Below are 16,670 nucleotides of genomic sequence, written 5' to 3'. Positions count from 1 at the left end.
TTTCGATTTTCCAAAGCCACCCGGGATGTCAATAATTCCTGAATGGACTGTAGAATAATATGGACTGGGCGTTAGAGAGAGACCATTGATATCGGTGTGTTGTGACGAGGATAGAAGAGTTAATGGCAAAACATTGGTTTCGTGAATTGATTTTGTATGTTTTCTTGTGAAGATTCCTTAACGATTTACTAGGATTTTGTTGTAATTCTTCTGCTTATTTTAGTAGGTACTAATAAACAATTTCAGAATCGAAGAAATAAAAACTACACCAAAACTTTCCTGTAAAACTTACATGTTGACTGCGTCAATGATGACAGCTACGCCTCAGTGTCAGGTTTATTTTTCCGTTTTTTCCTGATATTTTTTTTGTATTGATTATATATTTTCGTCTATATTTTCTCGTGAAAGTCGACAAGAGAACAGAAAATCGATTCGGTGATGTCTAAAACAATAGAGCCAAAGTTTATGCTACCGCCCATAAGACCAGAGAAAAAAACCCTTCAAGGTACCACATCGGTGAAAAAATGCGAGAACTCCCTGAGTATCCCGAAGGATAACGTCCGCCTGATTCCCGAGCTGGACATCCTCATAGAACAGCAGAGGAAGAAGGAACTATCCGAAAAGCTGATAAGAAAACACCACTACGCCGAACTCTTACGGCAGAAGCTGGAAGTTCAATGGAAACTCCTGGAGCACAACGAATTGACTTTTCAACGCACCATCATGTCTCATAACAGGTACGGTAAATATATAGTTATCACACTATACAGGGTGTTTCGAATTAAGTCGGCACCATTGCTAACTCCGTTATTATTGATGATACGATGTCGGTTAAATGGGCAAACTAGTAGCATTTTCAGTGGTCTTATCGATGCCGAAAACAAACAAAAAATGACAGTCGCGTTATCATAATATTTCATAAAATGATATTTTTTTCAATGAAACACCCTATATTTCTTCATGCATTTCGATTCGTAATAACATTCTCAACAACAAATCTGATATCACTTTTCTTCCTAAAGTGGGAAATGAGCGACTTATTTTGAAATATTTATTTCTTTCACTAGTACAAAAAGTTTATTTGTTTTGGCGAATAAACATCATGAAACATGAAACAACCATTTTTTGTACTCATACGAATGACAATATTTTGTGACTAATAGCAAAATAAGACAGTAAAAAGAAAAAAATGCGCTGGGGTGTGAACTCTTGAAACCCGTGATTATCATGTCTCACCACTCAATTGACACCACTAAGCTATTTGATATTAATATACAAAACTATTGTTAAGTTTTGATCAAGGTTCGTAGAACTCAGCGCCGCCATTGTCCAAAGATTCACCCCTGAAGTTAGTTATAGATAATTCCGAGCACTTTATGAATGCGCTGCGCGCAGTCGTCCTTATAATGACGGCTGGCTATAATGATCATTTAACTATGTCCATTTTATCTGTAGCACTTCTATGTTCTTAACCCTTTTCGATGGTTCGACAAGAAGGTCGAGATGGGGTAAGAAATCGAACCTCTCTTCACTTCAATTAATTCGAGTTCAAGTCAGTTCAGTTATATTCAACACACAGTCTAGTAAGTACAAGTCAATTACAGTTTAGTATAGTTCGTCGTTGCTCTCATCCCTTGAGACACAGTGTTCAGCTTGCACATTTCAAGTTAGTTAAATATTGGCCTTGTCGCCACGTGGTTAGAAAAGACCCTTCAGTCGGTCCTCTTCGTTAGTACCCAAGTCGGTAAATTGTTATTGGATAAGTGCGTGGAACTGATTCATAGTTCTCGATAACTAGTTAAGCGAATCTTGTAAAGTATACATTGTGTAATTGTATATATAAACCTACTTCAATAAATAGTGTGGAAAATTTCATGGTCCTTCGAACTTCATAACCCAGTACCTAACAGTCCAATTTATGTATGGATGTTCTCATCTAATATCTACAACTATAATTTCCATCTTAAAGCCATTCCACTAGCCGCATTCATTTTGAGAATCAATAGTGCCAATAGAAGGGCCCAAATATGTGTTCAAAAAGAAGGCGGTGTTTTTAACAATTTACTCGATATTTTATAGTTTTATCAAATCAGTTTGTTATAAATGTTTCCTATTGATACAACTGTCTTATTTTCACCTTTACGAAAAAAAGTCAAATGAGCTTTTTTGTTGAGAATGTTATTACGAATCGAAATACATGAAAAAATATAGGGTGTTCCATTGAAAACAATATCATTTTATGAAATATTTTGACAACTCGACTGTCAATTTTTGTTTTGTTTTTGGCATCGAGAAGACCACTAAAAATGCTACTAGTTTGTTAGTTATAGTCTATGTTGTTTTTCTCAAGACTCCTAATTACGTCGCTTAGTCGTATCCTAACAATGGCTTTGGTGAAGTGAACAAAACAGACAAACATGGGTTTGTTGAACTCTATCGACTTTCCTACCATCTGACGAACTATGAATATTTCACTCACCGTTGGTATATTAGACATGAATCCTTGTTGTTTTTCGGATGTTGACCGAAGTAGTGTGGCGCGAAAACCCATAGCGCCATTTGTGAGCAGACGGAGTCACTACATACTCCCCCACCAGTACTGTTGACGGAGGAGGTACGCAGGTGTACTTAGAGGGAAGAGAGCGCATGCGAGTTGTGAAGGCGGAAAGGCAAGGCTCAGCGTGCCATCGGCTCTACTGCGCTAGTATCCGATGAACACGCCACTAGCCGGGACGTTGAGCGGGGCAGTGAGTTGCCTCTGCGCTCCAATGTTGCAGCTTTCCGCCCTCCCGTCGGGGGTCGCCACTTTGGCGAATCTTTCCCGAGCCAAATGACGAGGTGCGCCCTCTCACATCATCGTAAATCCTCCGGGGCCGAAGTAGTGTGGCGTGAAAACTCACTACAACCTGACCAGTAGAAAGCGCAGGGATGCACTTTTGTCTATGGATGCACCTCAGATCTTTAAGTCAAGGTGCTCGCGAGATCGGATAACCTTTCGCCCCTCCTCTAATCAAATATATTTACCACAGGTTCTTGAGGAGGAATCTAGAGAAGCGGGAGAGGGCTTTGGCTAAAATTCAAGCGGACAACGAGCAAACCAGAAAACGTGAGAAAGAGATAAAGGCCCTGGATCAGAAGTACGATTTCTTCAATGCGGTCCTGAACAAGTTGAGATTGGAAATAAGAAATCACAGTATCTACGAGGACTACCTTAACGCAGCGGTGAATCATCCGGACTCGCCCTTCAAGAACGATTTGGATTTTCTCACCAAGTACGAGTCGTTGCAGACTGTCAAGGAACACTGCGTCAAGAGACAGACTGACGAAATGGCCACGACTGTACTGTTGCACGATGATAATTTAGAGATTTTCAGATTGCAAGGCATAGCATTGATTGGTGAGTTGATGATCTGCTTCCTGAATATACCAGAAGGAAGTTGAACAAATATCAAATTTAATTCATTTCCCGAAATTTTTAAGGAATTCCTCATTATAATAATTATTATTATTTGAACTAGGGTCGTTTTGGTTCGGTAAGCCTTCCGGGAACTGCGACCATGCAGATCTTTTGCTCACTACCCTACTCATTCATAGAAACCCAGGGAGGTCGTCAACGATGTTAATAAAATTGACAACCTCCTTAGGGGCCTTGGCCGTTACCTCTCTGGTATCCAGGACCGGATTACCCATGTAAATGGTTCTTAGGCCAGCCAGCTCCGGACACTTGCATATCAAGTGTTCGGCTGTTTCTGCTTCCCATCCACAGAGCCTGCCAATCTCGTCTGCTGACTTACCCATACGGTACAAATGATGTTTGTACCGACAGTGCCCCGTCAGCAGTCCCACCATCACCCGAAGCTCGGCTCGCGACAGCTTCAGGAGCTTTTTGGCGTAGGTAGGTGAAATCTTTCTTTGCCTGAACAAGTCTAGGAGTGTTAGTCCAGTGGATTGTCCTGCTGTTCAACTCCCATAGCTGAACCGCAGCTTTATATTGGTCTTTTCCTATCACACAGAAAGGCTCAGGTCCAGCAGGTATTAACCTTGATGCACTTTTTGCAAGTTCATCAGCTCTTTCATTTCCTTCAACCCCACAGTGCCCTGTTACCCATAGTAGAGTCACCTTATTTCCTCTGGCCAGTTGCTTTATGGTGTTACGGCACTCCCAAGTCAGCAGCCATTATCTCGGTCTGTAGAATCGAGGGCTCACTTCCCAGGGCTTTAGAGATCCAGGGCTTTAGAGATCCTCAGTTTAGGTCCATATATCCCAATGCCTGTGCCCTTCTCTGTTTTTGATCCATCTGTGAACCATATGGATGACTTTTTATCCAGACGATTTACGAGACTTATTTAACTAGGACGGTCATTTATAACCGTTTCAAAGAACGTTTCCAAATCGTAGGTGGTTGGCGATGGTTTTGCGAGGAGGTTTGAATCTAATTGAATCAGTATCCTCTTATGTCCAATCCAGTTTCCAGAAAGGAGCTTTCCATTAAGGGAAATTCTTATTGCTTCGAGCAGGCTACATTTCCTCACACGTAGGTGTAAGGGAGGCATTGATTGGTGAGTTGATGATCTGCTTCCTGAATATACCAGAAGGAAGTTGAACAAATATCAAATTTAATTCATTTCCCGAAATTTTTAAGGAATTTTCCAAAAATAGGTTCAATTTTGATTTGAACAAAACCCAAGGTGTTTTGAGAAAAATCGATGGATGTTAATTTCATTGTAAAAAGGCCTTCAACGATGAAAAACGACATCAGGCAGATGGCCGCCACGTCTATGGTTTCAGCACCATATCCTTTTCATAACATTTTCCATGACGAATTCACACATTTGCGATAATTTCACAAATTCTATCTTAAGGGTATTCATTCGATTGTGGAGCATTGGCATATTCTTTATTTTTCACTCGACCCCAAGGATAAATGCTAAATTTTAAATTACAAGATCTCGGTGGGCAGTTGTGATCACCTCTTCGAGAAATAACAAGACCAGAAAACTTTTCTTTCAAAATGGGATATGTTGTTGCTTGTGAGGCAGGTAGCGCCGTCTTGTTGAAAATGAGCGTCGTTCACATCGATATTCTCCGATTGCGGCATTAAAAAGCATTAATCTTAGCTCGGTAACGCAATCCATTCACCGTAACAGTTACACCAGTTTCATTTTCGAATAAGTGAAGGCCAATCGCACCACCAGTCCAAAAATTACACCAAACAGTGAGACGTTGATGATAGAGAGGCATTCCAACAATCATTCTTGAATTTTCCGAGCCCCAGATGCAACAATTCTGTTTATTAAAGTAGCCTTCGAGGTGATAATGAACCTTATAACTGAAGATAATTTTTCGGTGAAAATCCAATTTGATGCAATTCAAGTACCCAACCAGCGAAGGACGTTTCTGGTGATTGAAGGACTTGAATTCTTGTGCTGACCGAACTTAAAAAGCCTTGAGACGCAAAATATGCAAAATACAGTGTAATATAATTTGTGGAATGCCTGATTCCAAAGATCGACAAGGAATCAACAAACCTGGGTTTCCGCCAACACAACAGGCTGAAGCAGAAAAAATATTCACACTGTTTTTGAGCGACGCACACAGTTTCGATTCTTCACATCAGTAACTATCCCAACAGCTCGAATTTTGCACCGGTTTCAATATGTCCGGCCTAGAGAAGGTGCTTTAGTTTTGCGAACTACGACTCACAATTTTTGTAGTGAAATCAGTGGGGAATATATCCTTTATTCTTAGTACCTAGTGACTTACAATGTGAAAAGGTGACTGCTACTCAGTTAGCACGCAATTCAAAATGAAACGTCTCATTGGAAAACCATATAGAATTTTAAAATTAAACAGATTGTTGTGAAGCCAAATATTGTTTTTCTATTAAATTAATCAAAAATGACACTGCAAAGAACTTATTATAATCTCAATATTTCTTTAATGTTCGCAGTTTTATGAATAAGATATCACTGAATCAGAATCATATTGTTCCAATCCAAAGTAAAGAAGAAATTATTTCCATATTTGAAAGTTTCAGTATTGGTGAATGCGATGAACGCTGAAAAGAAAATATTAATCCTAAATATTTTGTTAGTGGGGTCATCTATGAACGAATGCGCGAACCTGTTCTTTAATATTACGCGATACCTATTTTATTACTTTGGACGTTGTGGGTATATGAGGCAACCCTCAAAATCATTGTATCTATTGAGAGTTGCAGGACATTTCAAATTAGTTATATATTTACATTAAATGTATATATGTTATTTTTGAAAAACGTTGCCATTTCTTGATAAAATCCAAAATTATAATTTGATAATACCCTTTGTAGAATTTTTCAATCAAGCAAGGACTTTGTTGCAATTTTTAATAGTGTATTTATTTAGTTTAATTCCTAATTTAAGATCTCTCCTTTTTGTGCTACCTGTTTGTTTCGAGAGATTCCAACACTATTAACGCTCTTAAAATTACTGCATTGTTCTGTAGACCCACATACTGGAAAGATTTGTGTTATTCCTCAGGCGATAATAATTCAATGAAATACTCACCGAACTGAAAGCTTCAACAAATAAGATGTTGATTTAGAGAAGTCCTGAAAATGTTCGTCAACACTATAGCCTACTGTAGCAATATTCCAATATTCTTAGTTGTTCTTGAGCGACGCACACGGTTTCGATTCTTCCCATCACTAACTTGTCCCAACAGCTCGAATTTTTCTTCCAGTTTCACTACTGACGGTTGAAAAGGGGCTTCACGACGACCCAGTATTGCTTTAGTTTAGCGAACTGAAAAATTTAAACACTTTCATTGCGTTTCAGAAATGTGTTTTCGTTCCATTTTTAGTATTGCCAAATGTCAAAATATTACAGCTTCAAAAGTGACAGCTACCAGATAGCGGGCTATTCAAATTGAAGCCTCCTATTGGAAACCCCTTTATGTCAAATTGTATTAATATTCATCATATCTACTTCACATCAATGATCTGTTGGGAGCTACTTCATGTCCAGTACACAGTTTTGCGTATGATAGTACCCTCCATACCGCCTTCTCTTCCAGGGCTCCAATACCAGCCCGCCAAATCAGTAACGAACGATGAGGAAATGTTAATAACATAAGTATGGACTTGGCAATAATTCTTGAATGGGGATCCAATAACTTGGTGGATTTCAATGCAGACAAAACACAAGCATGTCTTTTCTCTAGAAAGGCCGATCTCAGTATGCCCAACATAAGCTTGTCAGGAGTAACTGTGCCTTTGAAGTCATCCATCTCGATGCTTGGTATTACTATCAGCAATAACCTCTCTTGGGAAGATCACGTGAGATCAATTGCCAAAAGTGCATCCCAAAAACTTGGTTTTCTGTTTCGAGCTAGGAGCTATTTCTCTTCCAGTCAGCTACTTATGATTTATAAGGCACAGATCCGACCTGTCCTGGAATACTGTTCCCATGTTTGGAGTGCGGCTCCTAAGCATATTCTAAAACTGCTGGATTCTGTCCAAAAAAGGGCAATTCGTCTCGTCGGTGATGCCTCGCTTACAAACTCGCTCACTACTTTGGAACACCGTAGAAAAGTTAGCGATCTGTCTCTATTTTATAGATATTTTCATGGGCGATGCTCAGAATATGATATTGAGTCTGAGAAATACGGGTGAGCATCTCAACTCAGTTCACTCGGTGAAATTCCTAGGGCTGCGACTTGATGCTTCCCTCACCTGGGGTGCTCACGTTGATGACCTGTCGTCTACATTGAGTAGGAATATATTTGCTCTTAGATGTCTCTCATTCTCATTGTCCCGATGTGTACTCCGATCTGTATATTTCGCAATGATAGAATCAAGGCTGAAATATGGAGTATTAATATGGGGCAACTGTGCTCAGAGGGAGAAAGTGTTCAGATTGCAGAGGCGAGCAGTTAGAGTTTTGGGGGGTCTGGGCTACAGAGATTGCTGCAAGCAAACGTTTAAAGATCTCAAACTTCTAACGTTCCCTAGTATTTTCATTCTAGAAAATTTAATATATGTACACAAAAATAAAAACTCCTTTCATCTACAATCTGATGTACATAATTACAATACTAGGAACAAAGATCACATTAGAAAGGATTTTCTAAGACTAAGTAGATCCCAGAACTCTCCCGCCTTCTGCGCAACATCAATGTATAATGTTTTACCCTCCTCTTTCAAGAACTTAACATTTAAACATTTTAAGAATAAAATGAAGGAGGAATTAGTGAATGTGTTCTATTCGGTGGAAGAGATTTTTAAATGTAAATTTTAAGGTTTTCCGGCTCCTATGAAATGCAAATTTTATCTATTATTTATAATTTTTTATCTATTATTATTATTTATTATACTATTGTATATGTATAGTATTTTATAGTGTATTTTTGTGTGGATATATTGTTTATTGACTGTATTCATATCATTTATTTATTTGATGACTTTTGGCTGCTCTTGTACTCTTCATATATATTTTGAATGTTTTCATCTCACCTATTAATTGTTTATGACTTGTGAAAGCAACTATATTGTTATGCAATATCACCAATAAATGCTATTCTATTCTATTCTATTATGAAATATCAACAATCGTTCCTTTTTCGGCAATCTCTTCGAGGTTAACCCGTCAAGTTCAGTCTTCACACCCCTTTGTGGTCGCGTTGGAGACCTGCAGAACATCTCTCTTCAAAGACTCGTTCATCCAACAAACAGCAAGGCTCTGGAACACATTGCCTAGGGAGGTGTTCCCGAAGCATATAACCTTCATAAATTCAAAAAGAACACCAATTCCTACCTTTTTTCCCCAGGTTCTCACGATGTTCTCTGAACATTACAGGATATCACCTTTCGTGGGAACCAGAACATAAAAAAAAAAATCTGGCTGAATGCACTTACTTACTTATTTCTCATATTTTCACAGGCTTGAGAAACGAGCTGAACAATCTCCGTGTCGCATTCGACAGCACATGCAGAAAAAATCTTGCCACCGAAACCCTCATCACAAATATCGTCAACAGAACCAACGAGCTCAACATTGAAGTATCCTCTGTTCAATACATGATCGATGCCATCTATCGCTACATATGCCATAGAAGGAAGATTCCTCAAATGGATTACGAGCTCAAGAACGTCAAGCCCAGAATAGACGTCTTGAAAAGTACGCTCAGTGCTTGGGAAAAAGTATTGAATTCCTCTGAATTGACTAGACACAGGAAGAAAACTCTGAGGAAATCGCAATTTTGGAAGCCTTCAGTGGTTCAGAATGTATTTATGTGGAAGAAGAAGACAGGATTGCGGCACTCGGTTTCAGATATAGGCTTGAAGAAGACTGTCAGTTCTTTTAAGTAGAATATGTCATCGAGGTCCTGAGAAAAAGCCAATGTAAATCGTCATGATGTAGAGTTAGAAGTGTTTTTTTTTGTAAGTTTAATTAATAAATATTTTTCTTTCGCGTGGAGATAGTGTATTATTATGATTATTCTCTCTCACTATACGTTTTGAGGAAATAACTTTGATCTCAGATAAATTTTCACATTGGGCGCTTTCAGCAGAAAGATCGGTAGCGGAAGTAGCTCCGCTACTGATAGGTATCAGTTTGGTAATATTAGTATCCTCTGCTGGCCTGGTTGCTCCTTTTCTGCACAGCAATATGTTCTGTGAGTCCTTCTTAGAGGTTATAACGGGTGTTTTTTTCGAGGTATATAACTTTAAGTTGGCATTACTGTTCAAGATGGCGACCGATTTAACAGCTGTTAAGTGATTTATTCTCAGTTTGGTTTCTCAATTCATCATGAATAGACTCACGCCTGAACAACGCTTGCAAATAGTGCAATTAATTTCGAAAATAATGGTTCTGTGAGGAATACGTATCGCGCACTACGTCCATTTTATTTTGTTTAGCGATGAAGCGCACTTCTGGTTGAATGGCTACGTCAACAAACAAAACTGCCGCATTTGGAGTGAAGCTAATCCCCAAGTGTATGTCGAAACACCGTTACATCCAGAACAACTGACTGTTTGGTGCGCTTTATGGGCTGGTGGAATCATTGGTCCGTACTTCTTCAAAAACGATGATGGCCAGAACGTAACAGTCAATGGTGATCGGTATAGAGCCATGATTACTAACTTTTTCATTCCTGAATTGAACAACCATGATGTCCAGGAGCTGTGGTTCCAACAAAATGGCGCAACATGTCACACAGCTCGTGCCACAATCGATTTATTGAAAGACACGTTTGGTGACCGCCTAATTTCACGTTTTGGACCTGTGAATTGGCCTCCAAGATCTTGTGATTTAACACCGCTAGACTACTTTCTGTGGGGCTATGTAAAGATTGGTCTATGCGGCTAAGCCACAAACCCTTGACCATTTGGAAGACAACATTCGCCGTGTTATTGCCGATATACGGCCACAAATGTTGGAAAAAGTCATCGAAAATTGGACGTCCAGATTGGACTATATCCGAGCCAGCCGTGGCGGTCATATACCAGAAATCATATTTAAAATGTAATGCCACAGTATTATCTTGCGGATAAATAAAATTCATGTCAATCGGATAATCCATCGTTGTTTTATTGCAATTTAAAGTTCTATAGCTCTAAAAAAACACCCTTTATTATGATTTAGATGAATTTTCTATTATAATATCGATTTTTATTTCCAAATTTGCTTTCGGTATTATTACTGTTTTATTTCGGCCGAACTCTTGCCTAATTTGGAATGTTAAAATAGAGAAGCTATTCCAAAAAAAAAAAGAAAATTTTTATGAAAATACAATTCTTCAATCGGTATATGGGAAATTCATTCAAAGTAACATTTCAGAATGTTACTTAATGTATATATTCCAGTTTCCATTATTGCTATATTTGAAAGTTGAATTTCATCCCAATACCACTGTCACTTGTTAGTTACTCAACATGTTACCAAAAAGTAGCATAAAATAAATTCACTACCAAAGATGGCGACCGCTCTGTAGCAAACGCTTCGTGGCGGAAACTAAAATTCTGTGAATTTTCTGTTCTGCTGAACGCATTCTGTTCAGCAGAACAGGAAATTCACAGAATATTGACAAAGGTTCGAAGAAACTCCTTGGAATGATTCAACCCAGGAGGATTCCACCACAGTGTTTCTCTTTCGGTTTTTTCTTCTCCTGAAACCCTTTTTTTTCGGTACATCAAACTATAGTACAGAATGGTTCTGAGCCAATAAACAAAGTTTGTGCTCCCTTTCTGGGAAGAGTGTTGGCATCTTTATTTGCTTTAATTCCAACCCTATTTCATTGAGTTTCCTTCGGCACTCCAATATCATCTTAATTCAAGTTTCAATCTTACTAGAATGCAGATTTAGAATATAAAACATACAAAATTAAAAGATTTTATTTGAATCCCAATCAAAATTTCTGATAAGATGGCTGTACAATATTTTCCGATTTTCATAATGTTGGTTGGAAAAGGCTGTCTAACTCTCAAGGAAACAAATATTACCTTAGACCGTCTCAGGTTACTATTTACCCAATATCTGGGTACCTCACTTAATTCTGTAGATACTTCTATGAATTCCATTCCATAGATTTATGATCATCATAAATGCTTCATACATATATTAGGGCCCTACATTTGCATTTATCTATGGCTTCATAGCGATGCATTCAAGATACCGGTTCAACATTCTTTTATGTCAATAGTGACAGAAAGTTTTTTTTCAAGACTAGTTGTGTGCTATTTTTTGTAATTTTTTCATTATTTTTTGAGGATATACTTATGGGAACACTTTCTAATCCCAATTGGAAGTTACCTAATATACCCCTGAAGAAGCTCAGTCCAAAAAACCTTCAATGCACTTTAACAACTTTACCTTCAGTACCTCTTCCGATAGATATTGCTAGAAGAGACTCTTCTCTATCCTACCTGCATTCTAAAAACCGGCTGATAAAGTCTGACGAAGCTCTAGCTCAGAAACGATTGAATTGTCAAGTGCTCTTTAAAAAACTGAAAGGAGATTGGGACAAGCTTGTTTCAAGCGAGAATCGATTTCGTGAAATGGTTATATCTCACAGCAAATTCGTTAGGAATAATTTGGAGAAGAGGACCAGAGCCACCACTAGGTTGAAGCTGATTGAACAGCAGATCCAAGTTCGACAAGCTAGCATAGATGAGATCAAGAAGGAGATTGATGAAACAAGGTAGGTATACTGGGTGTTTCATTGGGAAACGGAAATACTTCACAGGTGCATAGGTGCACCAAGGCGGTTCTGGAGATACCCCATTTATTGGGTCTTACTGTTTTCGTAGCCGAGATACAGGGTGTTTTATTAATTTTGCCCGTTTCTTTCTGAGGCCATATCAAACGAACCAACCGGTATATTTTCTTCATATTTGGCAATATGTTCCTAATTGAGAGCCCAAACGTATCATGCAATAACCGCCTTGAAATCCAGGTCCGGGTAAACAAAAAATTATGATTCGTTTGAATCCTCGAAACAACACCCTGTACATCGGAATTTTGAAAATCTGTTTCAATATTCGGAAACAACACTAAAAACTAAAAAACGTGTACTTCGAATTTTCGCGCAGATAGTTTTACTGCACAAATTTAACTTTTCAACGATTTTAGTAATCGACTCCCTACTCTATTACAGGTCAATAATGTTGAAATTCAAGACTCAAATTGAAAAACACGATATTTATGATGTGTTCATGACGAATGCGGTTGAAAGTAACGAATCCCCTTACAAAACCATCTACGAACTCTTGAAAAGATACGAAATATTAATTAGTGTCAAGGAAAAAAGAGTTATAGAACAAGTACAGGAATCGACACAAGTTATAATAGTACACCAAGATATGAAGGATATGATTGACTCCAGTAACGTGGTATTGATAGGTAAATCATCATTTCACATTTTTAAGTATTATACTTGTAGTGCACTCGATAAGGTTTCTTGGTGTGAGTTTTGATTCTACGCTCACTTGGATGACTCATGTGGAGGAACTGATGTCCAGCCTCAGCAGGAATATTTTTGCTTTGAGGGTGTTATCGTATTCTGTCTCTATTCTTCTATTTTCATTCTTAAAAATTTATAATATGTTCATAACAATATTGAAGAATATCGCCTACAATCTGATATTCATGATTACAACACACAATTCGTGTCTAAAAAGAAAAGACTATATCAGACTGTGGAGATCACAGCAGAGATCAGACTACTGCTCAGCTTCTCTTTTTAAAAGGTTGCCCGGTTGGATAAGAAGATTTTCAGGGGTTGAATTGAAAGCAAGGTTGAAGGCAATTTTGTTGAATAATGCTTTTTATTCATTGAATGAACTCTGCGACTTCAAGATGTTGCAATTGAACTATTCTATTTTCAAATTGTTCTTGCTCCGTGTGTGACATATTTGTCATTGTATTATATTGATATATTTATCATTGTATTTATACATTATGTCTTTGTTTTGCCGGAAAAACTAAAGGGTGTTTTTTTAGAGATATAGAACTTTAAATTGCAATAAAACAACGATGGATTATTCGATTGACATGAAATGTATTTATCCGCAAGATAATCTTGTGGCATTACATTTTAAATATGATTTCTGGCATATGACCGCCACGGCTGGCTCGGATGTAGTCCAATCTGGACGTCCAATTTTCGATGACTTTTTCCAACATTTGTGGCAGTATATCGGCAATAACACGGCGAATGTTGTCTTCCAAATGGTCAAGGGTTTGTGGCTTATCCGCATAGACCAATGACTTTACCTCCACAGAAAGTAGTCTAGCAGTGTTAAATCACAAGATCTTGGAGGCCAATTCACAGGTCCAAAACGTGAAATTAGGCGGTCAACAAACGTGTCTTTCAATAAATCGATTGTGGCACAAGCTGTGTGACATGTTACGCCGTCTTGTTGGAACCACAGCTCCTGGACATCATGGTCGTTCAATTCAGGAATGAAAAAGTTAGTAATCATGGCTCTATACCGATCAACATTGACTGTAACGTTCTGGCCATCATCGTTTTTTAAGAAGTACGGACCAATGATTCCACCAGTCCATAAAGCGCACCAAACAGTCAGTTTTTCTAGATGTAACGGTGTTTCGACATACATTTGAGGATGAGCTTCAATCCAAATGCGGCAGTTTTGTTTGTTGACGTAGCCATTCAACCAGAAGTGCGCTTCATCGCTAAACAAAATTCGCTCATGAAAATCGGGAACAACGGCAATCTCATTTTGGGCCCATTCTACGAATCTACGCCTTACTTGATGATCATTTAGCTTCAATTCTTGCACGAGTTAGATTTTGTAAGCACGCAAACCAAGATCCTTCCGCAAAATCTTCCATAAAGTGGATGGACACAGATCCAATTCCTGTGCTCGATGGCGGATAGACTCATTTGGGTCTTCCTCAATGCTACGCTTTACAGCAGCAATAGCTTCTTCTGTACGCACCGTACGGCGCCTCTGGGGATGCGAGTGATCAATAAGAGAAAACGTGGTGCGAAAACGTTCCATGATTAATCGAATTAACTGCTCTGATGGACGATTTTGTCGACGATAAAATGGACGTAGTGCGCGATACGTATTCCGCACAGAACCATCCAGGCGCGGATCCAGATGAGGGAACTGGGGGAACGTCCACCCCCCCCCCCCCCCAAATGGCCCGGGCACCTCTTAAATTTTGCCGGCCCTCCTAGAATTTGACATACTAAGGCTAAAATAATTACAAGATCAGAAAAAATTTTACCTTCAATACATTTTGTGCAAACCCATATTAATGAACGGCAAAAAAATGACGTCCCAAAATGGCGGAAGCATTTTCAGTATTTTGAGAATCTGAAAGTTCCCCCCCCAAAAGTGGGGCCTGGATCCATCATTTTCGAAATGAAATTGCACTATTTGCGAGCGTTGTTCAGGCGTGAGTCTATTCATTATGAATTGACAAACCAAACTGAGAATAAATCACTTGACAACTGTTAAATCGGTCACCATCTTGAACAGTAATGCCAACTTAAAGTTATATACCTCGAAAAAAAATCTCCTTTATATACTTTGACTTCTGTAAGTGATTTGGATAGCATTGGCACTAATAAATTCTCTCTTTCTATAACTTTGAAATCCAGCAGATTCAAACTGTCTTTGGATGAATGTCAAGAAATTCCTGACTCCAATTCAGTTCCATTAGTTGATTCTTCTTTCGAATTTGCAGGTTTAAGAAACGAACTCAACGACCTCTCTTGTAGATTCGACGAAACTTTCCGCAAAAACGTGGCCTTGGAAACCCTCCTAATAACGATCATGAACAAAACCAACGAGATCCTTGGGCAAATAACATCATGCGAATACATGATCGAGGCCATCTATGATTACATATGCGAAAGAAGAGGATTACCACTCTCAGATCTGGTTCTCAGTGAAGTTGAGCCGAAAATAGACACCATAAAGAGTACGCTTGCTGCTTGGGAGGAAATAATAAAGTCTCCTGCCTTGCAAGCGCATAAATCGGCACTGAGAAGTGCGAGGCACTCTCAATTCTGGAGACCGACACTTGTTCAATCCTTGTTCATGTGGAAGAAGAAGGCATCTATGAAACCGCAAGAATCAACAATCAGTGTGAAAAAGATTACCAGCCATTTCAAGTAGTTACAACTTTCTACCTTTTAGATCTCTCTAGATGTAGTTCAGAGTAGGTATAGGAAAAAAATATTGTCTATTGTAGTGACGTATTGTATGGAATGTTTTGTGTAAGTTCAATAAAGAATATATTATTTTTATAGGCTACATTCGATTTTTGTATAAGGTGTAGTAAAAAGAAATCAATCATTTTCTCATGAAAAATGCTTTAATTACCATAGTTAGAATGATAGAAGTCTTCATCCCTATTGTCAAAAAATTGAGACAGTCAACAGATGATAATCACTTGGTGCCAGGTCCGGACTATGAGATGGATGCATAATAACCTCCCAACCAAGCTCTTGGAGATTTTGGCTAGTCACTTTTTGGGACTAGCGTTTCGACCAAGACCATTTTTACTTGACGTTGTCGTCAAAAATGGGTCGATGCATGATGAAAACTTTAAATTGGAATATCTTTGCTAATCTAAAGTTAAATATATTATGAAGGGAAGGTTATAGAAAAAAAAGTCAAACTTCATCACCCTGTGCTCGAAAACAAGGGTACATGTTTAGAGGACTTTTGAAATTGAAAGAATTGTGGAGAAATAATAGAAACCTAGTAAGAAAAGCAGTTCTTCCAAAGTCATATAACTCTTTATGGTAGAAGTAGAGACAACAATTGTTGTCTCTGATAGAAGCTAAAATCGTATGGAAACTTTGATTTTTTAACATTTTCGTGTGAAAGCTTGGTAGCTATAATATTTAAAAGTTTTGAATCGATAAACACACCGACTTCATAAAACTTTAATTGACCGATCAACTCGTTGATTTTGGTTTTAAACCTATGGAAGTGCCGAAAATGCACTGAAATTGAACCTCAGAGTAATTCTATGTTTATAACTCTATGGGCCAGTTGCATCAAACAGCTAAGACTGCATATATTATTATGCTTGTGTACACAGTCATCTCAAATATGGAATTCTTCTGTGGGGTCAGTCATCAAGAGAAGTCTTCAAACAACAAAATAAGGCTATAAGAGCATCAAAGGGACTGGGTAGGA

The 16,670-nt window shown here is 38.4% G+C and overlaps 2 protein-coding genes across 2 annotated transcripts; both read left to right on the top strand.

Moving 5' to 3' along the window:
• Window positions 1–301: 301 nt before the first annotated feature.
• LOC123682529 (coiled-coil domain-containing protein 42 like-2-like) lies at window positions 302–9,459 on the top strand. Its single transcript, XM_045621175.1, has 3 exons — window positions 302–737; window positions 3,030–3,397; window positions 8,923–9,459. Exons 1-3 carry the CDS (start codon window positions 439–441, stop codon window positions 9,348–9,350), a joined length of 1,095 nt encoding a protein of 364 aa, XP_045477131.1. The 5' UTR covers window positions 302–438; the 3' UTR covers window positions 9,351–9,459.
• A 2,201-nt stretch (window positions 9,460–11,660) lies between these two features.
• On the top strand, window positions 11,661–15,776 carry LOC123682528. The gene is made up of 3 exons (XM_045621174.1): window positions 11,661–12,184; window positions 12,641–12,885; window positions 15,205–15,776. The coding sequence occupies exons 1-3, from the start codon at window positions 11,763–11,765 to the stop codon at window positions 15,636–15,638; spliced, it is 1,101 nt and encodes a 366-aa protein (XP_045477130.1). The 5' UTR covers window positions 11,661–11,762; the 3' UTR covers window positions 15,639–15,776.
• The last annotated feature ends 894 nt before the right edge of the window (window positions 15,777–16,670 follow it).

Source organism: Harmonia axyridis, chromosome 6 (genome assembly GCF_914767665.1).
Source record: "Harmonia axyridis chromosome 6, icHarAxyr1.1, whole genome shotgun sequence".
NCBI lineage: Eukaryota > Metazoa > Arthropoda > Insecta > Coleoptera > Coccinellidae > Harmonia > Harmonia axyridis.
This window is presented reverse-complemented; position numbering and strand designations above follow the sequence as displayed.

Excerpts from the sequence above, each read along its gene's own strand:
- LOC123682528 (XM_045621174.1), top strand. The coding sequence starts at position 11,763 with ATGGGAACACTTTCTAATCCCAATTGGAAGTTACCTAATATACCCCTG. Across the intron at positions 12,185-12,640 it reads AAGGAGATTGATGAAACAAG|GTCAATAATGTTGAAATTCA; the intron begins GTAGGTATACTG and ends ACTCTATTACAG. Across the intron at positions 12,886-15,204 it reads CAGTAACGTGGTATTGATAG|GTTTAAGAAACGAACTCAAC; the intron begins GTAAATCATCAT and ends TCGAATTTGCAG.
- LOC123682529 (XM_045621175.1), top strand. The coding sequence starts at position 439 with ATGTCTAAAACAATAGAGCCAAAGTTTATGCTACCGCCCATAAGACCA. Across the intron at positions 738-3,029 it reads ACCATCATGTCTCATAACAG|GTTCTTGAGGAGGAATCTAG; the intron begins GTACGGTAAATA and ends TATTTACCACAG. Across the intron at positions 3,398-8,922 it reads GCAAGGCATAGCATTGATTG|GCTTGAGAAACGAGCTGAAC; the intron begins GTGAGTTGATGA and ends ATATTTTCACAG.